Here is a 17,476-nt window from a genome sequence, read left to right as displayed (position 1 = left end):
ACCACAAACATTTAATAAACTCGTGTAAATGCCTGTTTTATGCCCGATTTCCTTCAAAACCACATGTGGAAAGCAATGGCCAACCAGGTACTATATTGTATAAAATGAACACTGCCACGTAATTGTTTGCGAGGTTTTCATAATTTATGGAACAACAGTAATTTCACTTTTTATTCAGATTGAAACTCAGGAGAGATAGCTCGTTAAAATGTCGCCTTCAAATTGGTACGAGTTTTGTTTACAAAATTTGCGACTAAAATGGACCATTTTCAAAATTAGAAATGATTTGTTTTTGCTGTGAAGAGTTTACGGTTCATTCAGAAGATAGCTACGGTTTTTGGGAGACATTTATCAGGGGATGATAGACTGTACAAATCAATTTAATATGTTGCTTTCAAATCAGTCAAAGATATAACACCGAACAACGAAGCAGCCATGCAGATTTATGCTGATGGAAGCATGGGAAAGAAATTGGGGGGGGGGGAAGCATGTACACGTCTATTTCTATGTTTACAGGAAAAAGTTTATCGATGACGGTAATATAATTTCATCGTTTCTTGCGGCACTAGACGACAAGTACGATACAATCTTGTGGACTGTTTCCCCTAATGCTCTACTTTAATGCATATAATAAACGTATAATTTTCTTCCTCATTTTACAAAACAGGTTGTCGGGATCGTCAGTATACACTGATGTGACTGTACACAGGTGGTTCACGAAAATGCGAAACTGAATAGCTTAAAGTTCATGCTGATTAGGTAAGCAATGATTGCAGTACAAGAGGCAAACTTCCCCTATTCATATCCAAAACCTTGAAAGGAAACGAGAATTAAAAAATGTAGAAGCTCGTCTTCAAGCATGGCGTGCACGTGTTTCCACTCGTACAGGTTTTGCTCAGTTGCTCAGTTTATTATATAAATATACCCACTATACTTACTGCCATTTCAATTATATACCTAATTTAAACAATTATAATTTAAGACAATACATGAAGCCATAACCGATCAGAATATACGCCCTTAATTCAATATTTTGAACTACTGTGCTGATACGCTTCTTGTGTTCACGGACGTGTCCTCCTTTGCACTGGACGCCTTGTAGCGCACTTTGTATAAACAAATATTTCATTGTAAAGCTAGCAAATCGCCTACGACACAACACTATTTCGTTGGAATATTTTAAGCAGTTCAATTTCAAAAAGACTTGACTACGAACACATCTGGCAAAAGGAAGAATTTGAGTCTATTATGTTTCTCTGTCTGACGTGTGTAAAGTGGCCGCTGTGTGGTTGTAACTGAGAGCGTAAAGCTGAATGTAAACAAGACCACATCAAAATCTGCTATAATTATATTAATATTGTCAAATCACTGATACTGATTTTGATTGTGTAGTATTTTATCCCAGCATTGTGCTGCTAACGCCATAATTCATACTTCAAATATTTTCCATAGTATTTTCCGTGCGATAATGACACTGACGCCAAGAACAAAACGCATGTTTTTGTGGACCGTACATTCACTGACGAGACATCGGCATTTCGACCTGTAAAATACATTGTCAGTGTCGAAACTCTCAATGAATCCTGTGGCACATCGGCATGGTAATCTACATTGAGAGAATGACACATTAGCTTTTCAATTTGCTTCAAACTTATAGATAAACTTTTCTCGAGAATATCTGAAAACGATGGCGGGATCATATAGTGTCGATTGCAGCCAGCAGCTTTGACTGAGATACGTATATCTGTCTTTTCCAGACATACCAAACGATAAAAAAATAATCTAAAAATATCACATTATATCAAGTATTTTCTCTGGATATATACATATGTTGTTAAGATATAAGCTAGCGTTGTTTTACTAATCAGTGTTAGTTAATAACGAGTCCATTTTCCTTGTCGTTGAAATTAATTCGTTCACGTCCGTACTTCCCCTTACCTATCATGTATGTGCTTGCATTTACATCAGTCAGGGGTAAATCAACTACTCGGTAGCGTTTAGCTGGACTTCATGTATTTGCCCTGAGATACGGACACAGTCAAACTACTCACGTTATAGAAAATCAACGAATTAAGCACTGTGCTCAAATCATATAACTTTTTCCAATGACATTTCAATGCGACTTTCCGTATGTCAATAGTCAAAATGATATATGAGTCTTGGTATCATTTGTAAGGAAACGTCCTTCAACTATTTATTACCCTGTCATTTTGATGAACTTGTCTGTATTTCAATTTTTTACAGCTTGTTCGATGATATGATGTACGGGTACTACTCTATGTTGCCATGCGATATTCAAAGCTTTAGTCATCCCGCATATTGAAATTTATGAAATATATGTTTTCGTTTTTCAATTGTAATATATTTAATTCCTGATACATGACAGCTGTCGACATCAAGTACTGCATTTTTTTAAAAAAGACAGAAAACGATTCTCCATCCACTGTACATCAGAATAATCCTCATAGTGTGGAATATTTAAGTATTATTGCAATGCTCTCTCACACAATCATACTTTAACTTAAAGGACCATTGCAATACCATTTGTAGCACTAAAACACTTTGTCAAAGTTTTAATATATCAGATATGAGATTCCACATGATGCCTATCAATGTGAATAGGCGATTTTCTGTGCAAAACGAAATCTCTTTCGACATGCGTACATGTCAAATCCAATTTATTTATAAGTCGTTGTTGATTGTTTTTGATTGATTTGATCTCAGCCACGTTTGTCCCCGGCACACCAGAACCTTATAAAACATTCAAATACATCAAATCATTTCTCTGTTTTGTTTCGTTTTCTCTGCTCTGCATTATGTGGCAGATAGGGACAACTTAGTCTTCTTTGCAAGCCCCTACCCATTGGCTTATTATAAGAATATATAAAACTTACATATATCTTTGTAAGTCCAGTAGTTGTTTTTAGTAAGAGACGATGACATGCGTATGTATGAAAATCTTCGTTTGTTTCGATCGATATTGAGCCAAGGTAGAACTGTATTCCGACAGTTTTTTTCAAAATGAGATCTTTTCGTTCGATTAAGAAATCTTACCCCGCGCAATACGTAAATGACTTTCTCTGAAAAGTGACGCAGCACAGTGGTTAAATCGGTGTCAGTTTTAAGTGTTAGAAGAGAAGGAGATACATGACGGTTCATTGTATTAACGTTAAGTGTACAGCCCTGGACTAAACACGGTAGTATCGTAAGCAAAAAGCTACAAAATTTGGTGATAATTTGTGAAAGGCTGATACGTAAATGGCTACGTCAAGGGCGCGCATTCAGATGCCTGGCATGAAGGCACACACCATACAAATATTATGGGGTTACAAAATCAATCTAAAGTACACGGGACACATAGATGTGGTAATCATGGATCGTTATTTTAACCATAATCACTATAAATCAGGAAATGTTTCCCATGGTCTGTCATTGCAGCAACGTTATCTACGATGAACTTTTAGTTATTCAAGCCTTTGTTGTTAATTTTATTTATTTATTTATTTATTTATTTATTTATTTATTTATTTATTTATTTATTTATTTATTTATTTATTTATTTATTTATTTATTTATTTATTTATTTATATTAATTTATTTTTTATTTATTTGTTTACTGACTTATATATCTATTTACTTATTCACTTCCGGTTTGTTTTGATCTGTTAACATGTTAGTCTTTAATGTTTGGAAGGTTTTGACATGTTCACAAACGGTGTGTGTTTGGACGTGTTTTAACAGTACTTTGTCAGGTAATGTTAAATTGTACGGCGATTAATCAAAAGTACAATAACTGCAATTTCTAACGATGTTTACATTTTATTTCATTGATTTTTCTTCATTTGCTTCTTCATATTGTGGTCAAATAAACAAAAAGTCCATTAATATAAAATGCAAAATGATACATACACGTACGAAATGATTTCAACATGAAGTATGTTGTTGCCTTTTTCTAGGTTAATATTTTTAACATGAAGACATCTAGTATACTATATGTATATACCTGGTACAGTGAAATATGTACCCTTGACAAACTTTCATGTTATCGGGAATTTAAGAGCTCTCTTATACCGGAAAAGTATCTTTCCACTGTGAAAATTAAGATACATATGGTTATGCTAGCCCGTTTAAGATGCTCTTCTCATCACTTACGAATTGAAACAGATAGAAAACTAAAAAATGATGTACATGAACGAATATGTTTGTTATGCGATAGGAACGAGGTTGAAAACGAGTACCACTTTGTTTTACTGTGTAACTTTTTCGATAGTTTAAGGGTGAATATATTCCCCGTTATTATTTCAATCCTCCGACAGAGAGAAAATTCGTATCTCTGATGCAATCACTTGATCCTAATATAATTCAGCGTCTAGCAGCATTTACATTTCACGCTATGAAATTAAGAAAAGAGACTACTGAACAGTACTAAGACTGTTGAGTATGTTTTTGTATTTTGTACTATGTACCTGTCAATTTATGTACTTTCCTTCATGTAATGTTAGAGTGTATTGGGCCGATGGCCTTAAATCACTGAATAAAAGACCTTATATATAACATCTAGTATACTAGTATTTCAATGTCAATACCTTGGGGCTCGTATGATTACTTGAAATCCGTTTATACACATGCATTTAACGAAAATACACAGGATTACTTCAGGAATTCAACAGGCACTACATTCAACAAGCACTAAGGGAGCGTTCAGTTTTTACGGCCTGGGGGGGGGGGCAGCAAAATCTTGTCGCCGGTGTTCAAAAAAATATAGACCTTCCCCCTGCATTTTTCGTGAAAAAAAGATGACCCCCCTTTGTCAGACGAAAAAATTTGATGACCCCCCCCCCGCTGAAAAATAACCAAAACCCATATGTCAAATTTACCCGCATGGTTTGGATTTGAACTACGGTACGCGGCGCACTTTATTCGTGTAGCAGAGATGCCAGTGCACAAACTTCTCAGCCACATCCATTGAAATGTCTGTTAATTAGGACGACTGTACGGCAATTTTTAACTTCATTTCCATAGACAACTTATGTCCATGGACATTGTATAAAGTAAACTTTATTGGAGTGGTTCGCCAAAGGCAGCCCTCCGGTTAAGAGGGTCATGGGCCATTACGTAAAGTCAACTTTATTCTAGTGGGCCACCAAAGGTGGCCCGCCGGTAAAGAGGGTCGACCATGGCTATTGCATAAAGTAAACTTTACTGGACAGGGCTGCTGAAGGCGTGCGGCCATTAAGATTGCCATGGGGTATTACATTAAGTCAATTTATTGTAGTGGGCCGCCGAAGGCGGTCCGCCGGTAGAAAGGGTCGATCATGGCCATCGCATGAAGTAAACCTAATTGGAGTGGGCTGCCAAAGGCGTCTGCCAGTTAAGAGGGTCATGGATAATACATCATGTATATTAATTGTAGTGGGCCGCCGAAGGCGGCCCGCCGGTAAAGAGGGTCGATCATGGCCATGGCATAAAGTGAACTTTATTGTTGGTATTATGTTTTTGAAAATGTGGTGACCCCCCCTTTCCTACCTGTGAAAAAGCGATGACCCCCCTTTGCGGATTCCAAAATTATGATGACCCCCCTGGATTTTGCCGCCCCCCCCCCCGGCCGTAAAAACTGAACGGTCCCTAACTTAAATTTATAGCTTTTATACCACAGACGTCATAGAACGTTTAAGAAACAGATTATAGTTGCAATGTCAGTTCCTCCAGTTATCACTAATTTTGAAAATTTTATTAAATACACAAGTCATCGATTAGCTGATACAGCTGGCTTTTTAAGCTTTTGTCAAGTACTTGTAGGTTTATGTGCCTTATTTGAAATATTCATTCAAATGCAAATTATCAATGACTGAAAAGTAAATGCACGATATCTCTAGAGATCGTCTCCTCACTATCCAAGTTCCATAAGCTCGTTAACGTTTTACCTGTAAAACTGTGTCCCTCATTATGAAAGGTCGTTAATTATGAAAAAAAATCGCTAAAGTACAAATGGTAACTAACTTTGAAGAATTAAATATCATAGCGTCTTCAACATAAGTTAAGTCAAATTTGACCGAGTCAATTCAGATAGATATCCCGAATCAAGAAAGGTCATAAAGTATGCAAATTAACAATAGCTGATCTCATAATGTTAAAAACTTCATTAATGTAATTTCACAATATATTCAATGCACATAACAGGAGTCGTCAAGTTTGATCAATCCTATCGAATGTCCTTAAACAAGGATGTTGATCAAATATGCAAATTATCAACTCTATTTCATGTCACCCCTCATATCTTCAAGGCTGATAAATCCTAGTGTTATCAACTTTGTGCAGCCATTCTCAATGTTTATACGTGGTTACTTTGCTATAGAGCTTTTTAATTCGATATCACCCAATTTGTGGTTCCCGTGTAGAGGGCGCTCTCAGTTTTTGTTTTTCTGTATATTATGCAAATTAGTTGTACATAATACAAGAAAAATCTTTGAGAAACTCTGTATACAATTTGAGAAAAGCTACGAGCACACATTATTTCTGCAAGTCATTCTGTGGCAAATTCCAATTTACTTTTCCAGCCGCTGTTATCGTAGGAGGTGCATTGTTTAAACACAAAGCGAGGAAAGTTTTATCTAATGTACCAATAATCGTATTATAAACTGAATTTCACCTACCTCCTTTCTGTACTGTACTTTTTGCTTGATCTAAGTAGTTTAGAATATCCCTTTTGTTTGAATTTAAGCGAAGTTCAGTACAGTTTTGGAAAACTCATTAGGCAAATGATTTTCGAGGACTTGTTCGGTTTCCGAAATTGAAAGGCACCTCAGAACATTTCCAATTGCTTTGTAAGTCAGAGCCGTTGTGATGGCAGTTTATTTGAACTATGTCTTGTATGTAGGTGTTTATAGTCTGTGCCTACCGTGTAACTTGAGTGTACACAAAAATCCATCATCGGGACTTTGAAACTGCAACGCCGACATCACAACGACTGATATACGTTGCATCGCTGTACTTTTCGGTTTCAGTCCATACTCAAGATTGTTTATTATGAACGATACACTCATCACAGTCATTGTCTTCGATGCAGTCATGGTCAAACATTATCGTTGTAAGTAGCACAAATAAATGTACAACTCGTTTACATCTCAAAGTTTTACATGCACAGTTTCATACATCCAATGTTTTTCTCTAAACCCTCACTTTCTTTACACAATATAAACAGTAAACAGAAATACATTTTGCACATGCCCATCAATATTCCTGCTAATACCCCTATATACATATGAAATTATCCCATTTGTTAAACAACGTGATTTTGAATGCACTGACATTCGTGCTTGCATTTCCCATGCATTATACTAATATTACTGTATAGGTTCACTGAACACGGTTATCAAACATGAGCATTTTCCCCTCACAGAGGCTATTAATTAATGATGGGTTTTATCTTGAATATGATGAAGAACTTGTTTCGGTCAAATTTAGAATGCCTTTAACGAGCGCGGCTTAGATATTGTTTAATTAGCCAAAATTTAAACGTTAAAGCCGGAGCCTCCCTTTAAAAGGGCGCCAACCTATGGCGGCGTTCATTGTGTAAGTGGACATCAAGCAGGTAACATGAGGGTACAAGCTCAAGAAAATGCCACTTTTTAGTTTTTTTTTCCGACCACAAAAACACTGACAGACTGCCAAGCAGTCAGCACGAAGCTGCTGCCGATCGAACTCAATGGTTAAATTCGAATTCTAACGTGACTGGAAGATGTTTTTAAGGAAATTCGAGTGTGGTGCTGGGGAATAAATGACCGTTGGCTATTTGAACTGACCGTCAATCAAACGATTACATAAGCTCTGTTTGCAGGAATAGCAAAAGGTGATTAATGTTATCGAAATCAAACATAGTACTGGCCATGTGTTTGACTGGGAGGAGAACTCCACTAATGCGAGAACCAGGGATTGAAAAGTGCGGCCTTAATTGGAAATTGTCACAGATGTCATGCTTCTGGACCCCATAATGAATGCAGTGTATGATTGTTCAGTGTGTCGCCAATATGAGCCCCCCCCCCCCCCCTCAATCCACAGGAAATGTAGACAAAATAATTGCTGACACGAGTCTATACTTACAGTTGATCACATACTCACACATGTTACTTGCAAAAGTCAAAATGCGTTCATCAAGAAAGCGTTTTCAATAATTTTTGATACGTCAGCATACGATTGCTAAATTGTCAAGGTGTGACAGGGACCTCACCAAGGAGCAGCTGATAATACACAGCAGCTTGGATTACCATACCGTGATATTACTTCAGAATTGCTGAGACTTAAACTCACAGGCGACGCTGCCAATTAAAATGACTAATTTTCAAAGAACAATCAAGTTGTGCACTTGCGAATAAAATGTGATGAAATTTTATAATGCATGTCATCTATTTGTTGTTAATGTGAATGTGACGTAATTTGTTCATATTCATTAAGTAACTGACCAATAGAAATGAGCTTCCTTAGTGCATCGGTTGATGGATGGTATAAAGAGTAGATGATAGCATTGCTACGTCAGAACAGAAATGATATCACCAAAGCACTTGTACTTTGTCTGTAGATAGGCTTGCGGCAACATTTCAACACTCATTGCGACAATAAACGGATGTTTTGGATTTTTTATTATTATTTTTTTATAAATCTCATATATTGTTATTTTTTTTCTCTAAAGAAGGTCGACGGCATTATCGACGGCATATGTGTCAATACAATTCATTGCAAAACAATCGATATTTTTCATATCACTGTTGACAAACAATTTAGTCCGGATTTGGGCTAGCTTTGAGATGCCAACGTGTACACTATGTATTTGATATATACAAGCTGTGATTACAGATTGAACTCTATTCCTTTCGAGTTATGTTGTCGAAGTAAAACAAAAATGTACCTATCTTACAGAACAAAAAAACTGAGAAACAGTACGTTAAACGCTAACAGCCAATGCATCGTGAAGTGGAGGTGCATGGGGACCGACATTCAGACTGTTTTCAGAATGTTAAAAGTTTTTTTGTTTGTTTGTTTGTTTGTTTTTTATGATCTACGACTTGTGGGAACTCATTTTCAAGCTATAGATTAAAAGGAATTTCTCTCCGTTACGTTATATATTTTGCTAAATCGAAAGCGTTCCCTCCCCAGTTTACAAGGAGTGGCGGTCATTTGAATTTCAAATATCGATTAATATGCTAGATAATTTGTTTCTCTAGAAAGCAAACAAGCAAGGTGACCCATGATTTTATTCTTAATATTGTAAGAGAATGACTGAAAGTCTCATTCAAAATGGACCGACGCGAAAAAAAAAGATGAAGACGTTATATTCAGGCAATGTTGTGACACAGTGCTCGCTTGCAAAGCAGAAAACATCAGCCATATTAAATAAATCTCAAAAATATCATACAGTCAATTGCAAGTTTTCTTATCTTTTTGGTTTTGTTCATTGCAAATTTTTGACAACTCTTTAATAAGATATATCCAAGGTCATTCATCATTCTTAATTTTATTCTAGCTGCTGTGACATCGATTGTTGTACCAAAACAATTAACTAAATGACTTCACTGAATGTGCCAGTGTCGGCGTCAGATTTTCTTTCGAGGAAATATACTTACTAAATTACAATTTCAATGGAAAACAAAAGGCTATGATACCTGACACTGGACAAAATGATTGATATACGTTCAGTATATTTACGTATATTGACGAATATCGAACACAATACTAATTGCATACGTAACGTATATATTTATATATGGAACATTCCAATACGTTGATTTGCGTAGCGTATATATATGCAGATAATGAGTATGCGTAATGCAGAGCACACCAAGTGTACATTGTAGTTTTGCATTTCGTTGGTATACATACGTGTATACTTAACGTATTTGACACATGTACAGAATCAGTATATGTGTATATATTGCTGTATATCAAACATTTTGCCCATCTTCCAAACTAGAACAAACTTTATCCCGGGGATCAACTCCCTGGTCTTTTACTGACTGAACGTTAATACTGTCTTCTATACAGGTTTATGCAAACAAATTTGTGGTGCTTGTGTCAATCCAGTAATCCACTTTACGAAGACAGTTTAGGTGAGAGATAGCGCAAAGCTTTACGACTTGATACCTCCATTGATTGCCTGTTTGGCTTAAGCTGAGATTTGGAACAGCTTTGCAAAAGTCATTTCTACTTGAATCTAAATGCGCACTGTTGTGAAAGATGGCTACACCATTCTGTGGCGATACACAGCCTCATAAGGTACATGAAAATTATGTCACGAATCTCTCCAAAATCACAGAGAGTGCTATTTTTATCACCGACTCAAAATTTCAAGGGACTCGGCCAGACGAAAAAAGTCGGATTCAGTACTCAAGATGACATTGGTTGAACACTTGTCAAGATGAATTGTTCCGCCAACTGTTTTTAAATAGGAAAAGTTAGCTTGACGCTGCTCTGGTGGCCCGAGGGAACCAATTACAGGTCAAGAGCCTGCTAGTTTTCAATCAGATATCGTATTGCATTTATATTGTCGTCTATATATGTTGTCAGGAGACAAAAGATGAAAATGTCTGCGAATGAAACTCTTGTGCTTGATCTTGCTACTTTGCACACTGGAAATTAAAGAATTATGGACTATCTCTGTGCAAATGGTAAACATTAAAGGCATGTTGTCGTTTGGTGAATAAAGTGACTTGTAGAGAGTTGTATGCGAATACAAAGAAGTGTTATGATATTCCGATATTGCGTCACATGGCTCATCAAACTATGGGCGGTCCTACACTGCAGCAAGGGAACGTTATGTTGTGACACTCTGTGACTCACATATCTGTCAATACTGCTTGTCGTGTAGTATTTATTCGATAAGTACTACAGGCCACCGGCCCAATTTTCAAGCTTACAAATCAATACATAACACACAAGTAAATAATACTGCGATTTTTGCCTGTGGTACCTACTGACATAGGAAATCATGTTGTTACAATATTTGATATTGCCTTGACACTAAGGGCAACTATATACTACGTTCTCTATCCCTTGGTGCCACAATATTGGCCTTACTCTGAAAGATGCTTGCTAGAGAGAGGACTCTGTGATAAACAACCAGTACAGGCGGGTTACAATCACATTGAACATGTAAAAAGAAATAAACATTATTTATATTGCATTAATGCCATAATTGACAAACGACCAGGAAATTTAGAAATGTAGGCCTCACAGAAGCATTGTCAAGGTAACTGAGTTTTTATATCATTGAATAGCCTGCTTTAAGTAGCATATACTAGGTGGTCAATTGTCCCATGGACCTGGTAATATATTACCTTGAATGGAAATAATTATTGGACCAGTTTAATGTCATATACTAGGTGGTCAATAACCCTAATGTTAATCGAAAACTCGGTTCAAACACTTTAAAACACCATAAAGCTTAGGTCTGACCTCTCAAGCACAGGGGTTAAGTTAGAGGTCACTAACATCCAGGTAGATTCTTCGAAGGGTGTACTATGCTACTAAAGAACTGTACCAATAAACCATTATGCTACCTTTGATGAGTGCAAATACGTGAGGCTCTGATGCGGCATAAATTTCGTATTAACGTCTTGCAGTGTTTGTGTTTTAACGCAAGAACTACAAAAAAATACTAACAATAATTTATTGTTTAAAGACCACTTCACAGCTTGTCACAGCGGTGTGAACACAACACTTAAAGGTAAAAATAAAAATATCTAAAATAAAACAAATTAATTCGGTGAAAAGGCGTAATTAACATCAATGGAAAAATAAGCAAGCTGAATAAGAAATTAACCTAAACACAGCAAAGGAGGTATTTAAAAAATCTCATTATAAATGATAAAATGAAAAAATGGAGATAAAATAAGATGCAAATCATCGGTAGCATTGACGGAAAAACTGGTTTTAGAGTCTTCTTACAAAAAAAAATAATTTTATCGGAAGCTCGGGGATGTGGGCTATACGCGCTAAAAGTTTCTCATGATCTTTGATAGAAAAATGATTCAATTTTACACCGACTTGAATCTCTTATTTTGTACTGGACGACAAATCGTTACAAGTCGAATTTCTGATAACTGTTTCGGAACACATTCACCTTGATGGACAATTTAAAAAAAATGAGACAAAGAATTTTTAAAACGAATTCGTTCTTCGGCTGGGAATCGAAGTAACTCCGTATGTATAGGAATCATATTAATGCAACCGCCAACCTTCATCAAGCAGATGTAACATAAAGGAGTAAGTTGAAATGCGATGCCAGAAACTTTTTTTTATTTTAATATATTTTTTATTTAATTCGAAGTCCATTGCCTTTGCTATCTTCTTTACATTCATATCTAAACATTGTCTGTGCTGGTACATACGCTAACTTGTTTCAACTTTGATTCTACGTGGCAGACGATTTTTGAACTATACTAGATCCTGAATGACTGTCCCGTGTAAAATGTGAAAATATTGTTTGTAAGAAATCTCGAAACTTATCAAATAATAATTTTAAATGTATTTGTCTCTTACATAAACAGGAAAATTATGGGCTTGCACCAGTGGCAACAATGACGCTGATTGACCGATAACAGGTTAACTTAATACACACATTTCCGAACATAAGTATCTGATATCATGATATAACACACATTTAAACTTTAGTTTTGCGTACACACATACATAACTATTCACATAGAGTACTATATATTTGCAGATCTAACAATAATTGGAAACGAATGTACGAAATAACCTCCCGCTTGACGTTATTGGGTAAGCCTTTAGAAAGGCTGCTGTGAGAAGGCCTTTATTTCGCACGGTAACTTAGGCACTTGTTTTTAAACCCTAACATAATAACTTCTATCGACCTTGAACATCGTAAAAACTATAACTATAAAAATAATTCAGAATTGTGATATTACGCTTAGGAGACCAAGGTTGGCATTGATATTTTTCAGACAATGTTTCGGCATGGAAGTCCTCAATGATTTTTCCAAGCAACTTAGCAAATAATCGATCATTGCAAATACAATTTCAGAATATTCATTTTTGATTGGAGTACGGAGACTAAACACAGTCTACAACCAATAAAATATTGGTCATATTGATGTTTGTCATGTTAATATGACAAATTGTTCATACTAAAATTTATTGAACAGAACACTGCTATAACAAACTTTTAAAAGCCTCAGAAACGTTAGGCTACAAACTTTCCAAACTGAAGATAGAAGTATAATTGAACAAAACACCAATCTAATATACTTCCAACAGCCCAAGCAATAAGGTTACAACTGAAACATCTCAGTAAAATCTTGGTACGACACACAAATGCAACAACACATTATTTGAATGTGAACTGTTTTCAGTTCTTAGGATCAACGTCGAAAACGAATGATTAAAAGTGATTTTTTCTATTGCGAGAAATTCTTTTGTTTATAGAACGACATACTATAAAATACTATTATTTGATTTTACCACTATGTTTGATAAGTATAATTCGTTTAGGTTTTAGGTTTCAGTAGAGTCACAGTTATCGTAATAAGTGGGATTCACAAATGTGATGAAAAGGAACGAATGTTTGTCTCTCTGTGTCATTGTGTTGATGCAGGCCAATCGATGATCGTGCTGTTTGAATTAATTAACTTTAATGGCTTTTGTTGCTGATAAATCGTGTTGAAGATGGGCGCGTTTAACCCTGTCTTATATGTCCTTTTATTTAATCACGATAGGATCTCTCTGTAACGCTGTGGCCCCCTTTTGAAACTCCAATCCGCTGAAACATGTCGACTATCTCTTTTCTAGCTTGCTCTACGCGGCAGCTTTCATCATTCAGAATTTTCATCAAATTGCTGAAGGTACTCTCATACATTATGGCGCCATCATTTGGTGATCCTCCACGTTTCTTTCGCTCTTCCCATCGTTTAGACCATTCTGATAATATATGCTTTGTAATTGACATCGACAAAGATTTACCTTCCCAACCTCGGACTTTGATTGGTGGTATACCCATTAGATCTGCCATGGTCCCATAGTCACCTGCCATATCTCTCTTTATATCCATTATCATAGAGAATTTTTCCAGTGTTTCATGATTTATCCACTTGACGTCACATTCGTATCCCAGAGCACGGAGCAGTGTGGTATCATATCCGGCGCAAAGCAAATCAGTAGTTGCATCTTCGTCGCCACCTTCCTCGTCATAGACGTTGACACCTTTTCTCTCCGCTTCCACAATCTTCTGAATTGAGTAGTGTTTAGCTTTGTCCGGGTCTATGTCACTCCTTAACGAATGAGCGCTAAGAACACGACTCTCGATATCACTACCAGGACAACAGATTTCTAAGACATCTTCTACGTATTCAAACACCTTTTCCATTAGGTTGTGGCAGTCTCCGATCTTTTCTTCGTATTTTGCCCTGACGCAGATGTGAATGGCCCTCCAACCCCTGGTCATGTACACCAAACATTCAACCACATGGCAAACTTTGATACCATTCTTCCATATTCCACTGGGAGTCTTCCTAGGTCACGAAATGATTGTAAAGTCTTGCCTGTAGTCGTGGAAACAATCCAGGTGAAAAGCTATCTGTTTCATCTCGACATTGGATTCTGTCGACCGAAATATATTTGCTTGGATGAATCCTTTCTCCACTGTGATTCTGGCATGTTTTCAACCAACAACGCGGGCGCGATAAACTGCACGTCGCTACCAGGTACTGAAGGGCTGTTGTCAGCTTCAAAGACGAGCTCGAAAATCTTCAACAGGTTTAGAAGTAATTCAGTATCGGCAAATTCACTGAAGACTTCGTCGATGTCACTTCGACTGTAGAATGTTTTATTCATCCGTAATTTCTTGTTGTATTGAAGGAAAATGTCTGTGGCTAGCATTGGTCCGAAAACTCTGGAGCACAGCCACTGGATATTGAGGACTATGATGTCATCGCCGTTTGGATTTTTGATAAAGAGAAGCTGCAAATAAATGTTCTTAAATTAAGTAAATAAATGGTAATTTTGAGACTTTATTGAAGTAAGGCTTACCATTACTACTTAAAGATTATCATGATACTCAACGATCAGTTTTGAATGTACACATAACACTACAGGTGATTTTGAATTATGAAAATATTGCTGCTAAATACCCTACGAATTATCCAATAATATTATATAGGGCTCAGCCCTTGGTGTCGCGCCAGGGTTAAGATTGGCAATGTTATTTGTATTGATTCATGATAAACTGTAATTGTTACTTCATAACAACTATGCCCAGTTTCCCTCTGATGAAAGCAGTTCACGTACGTACACGACGTCAAACCCTGCAGAAGGCAGGTATAGATTTTCTGTAGCATGTAAAAATTTTGGACAAAAATTGGCAATTTTTACAATGATAACAGCCTATTGCGTTAAACAAGGGACGTATTATGCAATCAGTATCATTGCAATGTTAACCGCACTGCCCACCTTCCACTTGCAAGCTGAAAACTATAGCGTCCGTCTAAAAACTGACAATTTTTGAATCTAATTATTGACACAGGGGGCGCTCTTCTATAATTCCATCCCAGCATTCTTTGCGTACGCCCCCGTTCATATGCACGACAGTTTTCTCCCTTTATCTATATTAACGATATTTTGTATCAGCGACAAGGTGCATAATAACATTTACTGGCTAATAAAAGAGGTATATTTTATAAAGGCATGTTATATAATAGTAATTTGTTTCGTATTTGTTTATTTACGAGTACTCAAAAAAAAACATGGCGGCGCCCATGAAAGAAGGGTACACTTCCGGTTACTCGCATAGTATATTATGAATAAGCGCATGCGTAGTCAGTAAGCCGCTGGCGCGACTATAAGACAAGAAACATATTTTAATGCCAAAGTGAACCACAGTGTTTGCTTCACACAAAAAAAATTGTAGCTTGACTATTTAAACAAGAGAAAAGCCAAGTTTATATTTTGCCAGTTTTTAAAAAGTAATGTTATTAGATAGGATAGATAAATACCAGTTGTCCGTGTGGTCCGTAGGCGTGGTTGTTCGGCAGAGTAGAGAGTGAAAATATATATCAAAGAAGATTCATAACAAGAATAATATCAATTTTCTTTTGTCAGATTTACTTCATATATAGTAGGGCATAGGAGCTTATATCGTCACAAAAATCGCGACTTTGTGATCATGGAGAAATGAATGAAAGTTATGTGAATTTTTTAAGAAATCTGTATACCTCTCCGATGTTGTCAAGATAAGATGTAGCCGTTTTCAGGAAATCTTCCTCCACCAATGGATCTATTTCTTTCACTTGTTCCACATAGGCATGCCAATACAATATTGGAAACTTCTCGTTGATTTGCCATTTGTTCTTACTGTCTGCAATCTTCGCACAGAGTTTAGGTATTTTCTCTTCTCGCTGAAAACATAATGGCAATGGAGACTAAATACGTTCCTTATGATAAGTTAATTTTGAACTTATTGTCTTCTGAGCGAAATTTATTGATTTTTTATGATTATAATTCAACAGCCAAACAAGTCTGTAATTTATAATTACATAATATCTGTGTAGAACGGAAGACACAATTGCCTTACTCCAGAAGATTCGGTTAAGTGCTGAAATAGATATTTTCGGATGGAAATTTTAATAAGAGTGTATTTTACCCCAATACAATTTTTGCCTTCGAAATCGATTATACTATAGTTCTGCAGTATGAACGATTCACATTTAAAAAGCCTAGGGACGAATCAAGGTGAGTTAACCCTCAGTGACAGGGAAGATCTTTTAAATGAAAAAAGTTATAAATGATTTTTGAATGTAGGCAACGGCTTGGAAAAACTGTTATGGTAAAGCTAAACGATGTGGCGTTCCAAATAACTATTATTTACATCAATATTTTAAATATTCTCCTAAGTGTCCAAATTTTATTGCATCTTAGATTTGCTTGCAACTAACGATCACTACTTCGCTTGAATGTGTTCAAAACGTACCTTGGCATTTGACAAACTTTTTCGAAGTCTGTATATATCCTTATGTCGGGAATCGTGACAATTGAGCAGATACGTTTCATCCACTATGTTCAAGTATTTCCCAAACATGTTCTGAATCTCTGACCGTATGTCTTCTACGAATCTTGATTGCTTCAAGTCAAAGTAATTACATGCATCGTTATTTCATTTGTCTAGGCATACATGTGAGAACACAATGTACATTATTGGTACCAAGTAGGTGTCGGACTTCAACACCTATGAGTAAATTAACTGAATCATAACGTAAGATTCTTTCTGCAGTTCGCCTTATGAACAATATTGTCATTTAGATTGTAAAAATGTGTTTGTCTTTTAACGAAGACTAAAAAATGGTCAGGCACCGCGATCAACTTCCACATTGAAATGCTTCTGTTTTCGCTGACTGGTGTGTGACTAGGTACACTTTTGTGACACAGGAAAAGTACAAGCATAACATGTCTTTATCTGAATAGGCATGTACGTGGT

At 36.3% G+C, this 17,476-nt stretch overlaps 1 protein-coding gene across 1 annotated transcript; it reads right to left on the bottom strand.

Moving 5' to 3' along the window:
• Positions 1-11,645: 11,645 nt before the first annotated feature.
• Positions 11,646-17,102, bottom strand: LOC139128680 (death-associated protein kinase 1-like). The gene is made up of 3 exons (XM_070694416.1): positions 16,973-17,102; positions 16,218-16,400; positions 11,646-14,967 (listed from the first exon to the last, which is right to left on the bottom strand). The coding sequence occupies exons 1-3, from the start codon at positions 17,078-17,080 to the stop codon at positions 14,590-14,592; spliced, it is 669 nt and encodes a 222-aa protein (XP_070550517.1). The 5' UTR covers positions 17,081-17,102; the 3' UTR covers positions 11,646-14,589.
• Between the last annotated feature and the right edge of the window lie 374 nt (positions 17,103-17,476).

This window comes from Ptychodera flava, unplaced genomic scaffold, assembly GCF_041260155.1.
Source record: "Ptychodera flava strain L36383 unplaced genomic scaffold, AS_Pfla_20210202 Scaffold_64__1_contigs__length_706160_pilon, whole genome shotgun sequence".
NCBI lineage: Eukaryota > Metazoa > Hemichordata > Enteropneusta > Ptychoderidae > Ptychodera > Ptychodera flava.
This window is presented reverse-complemented; position numbering and strand designations above follow the sequence as displayed.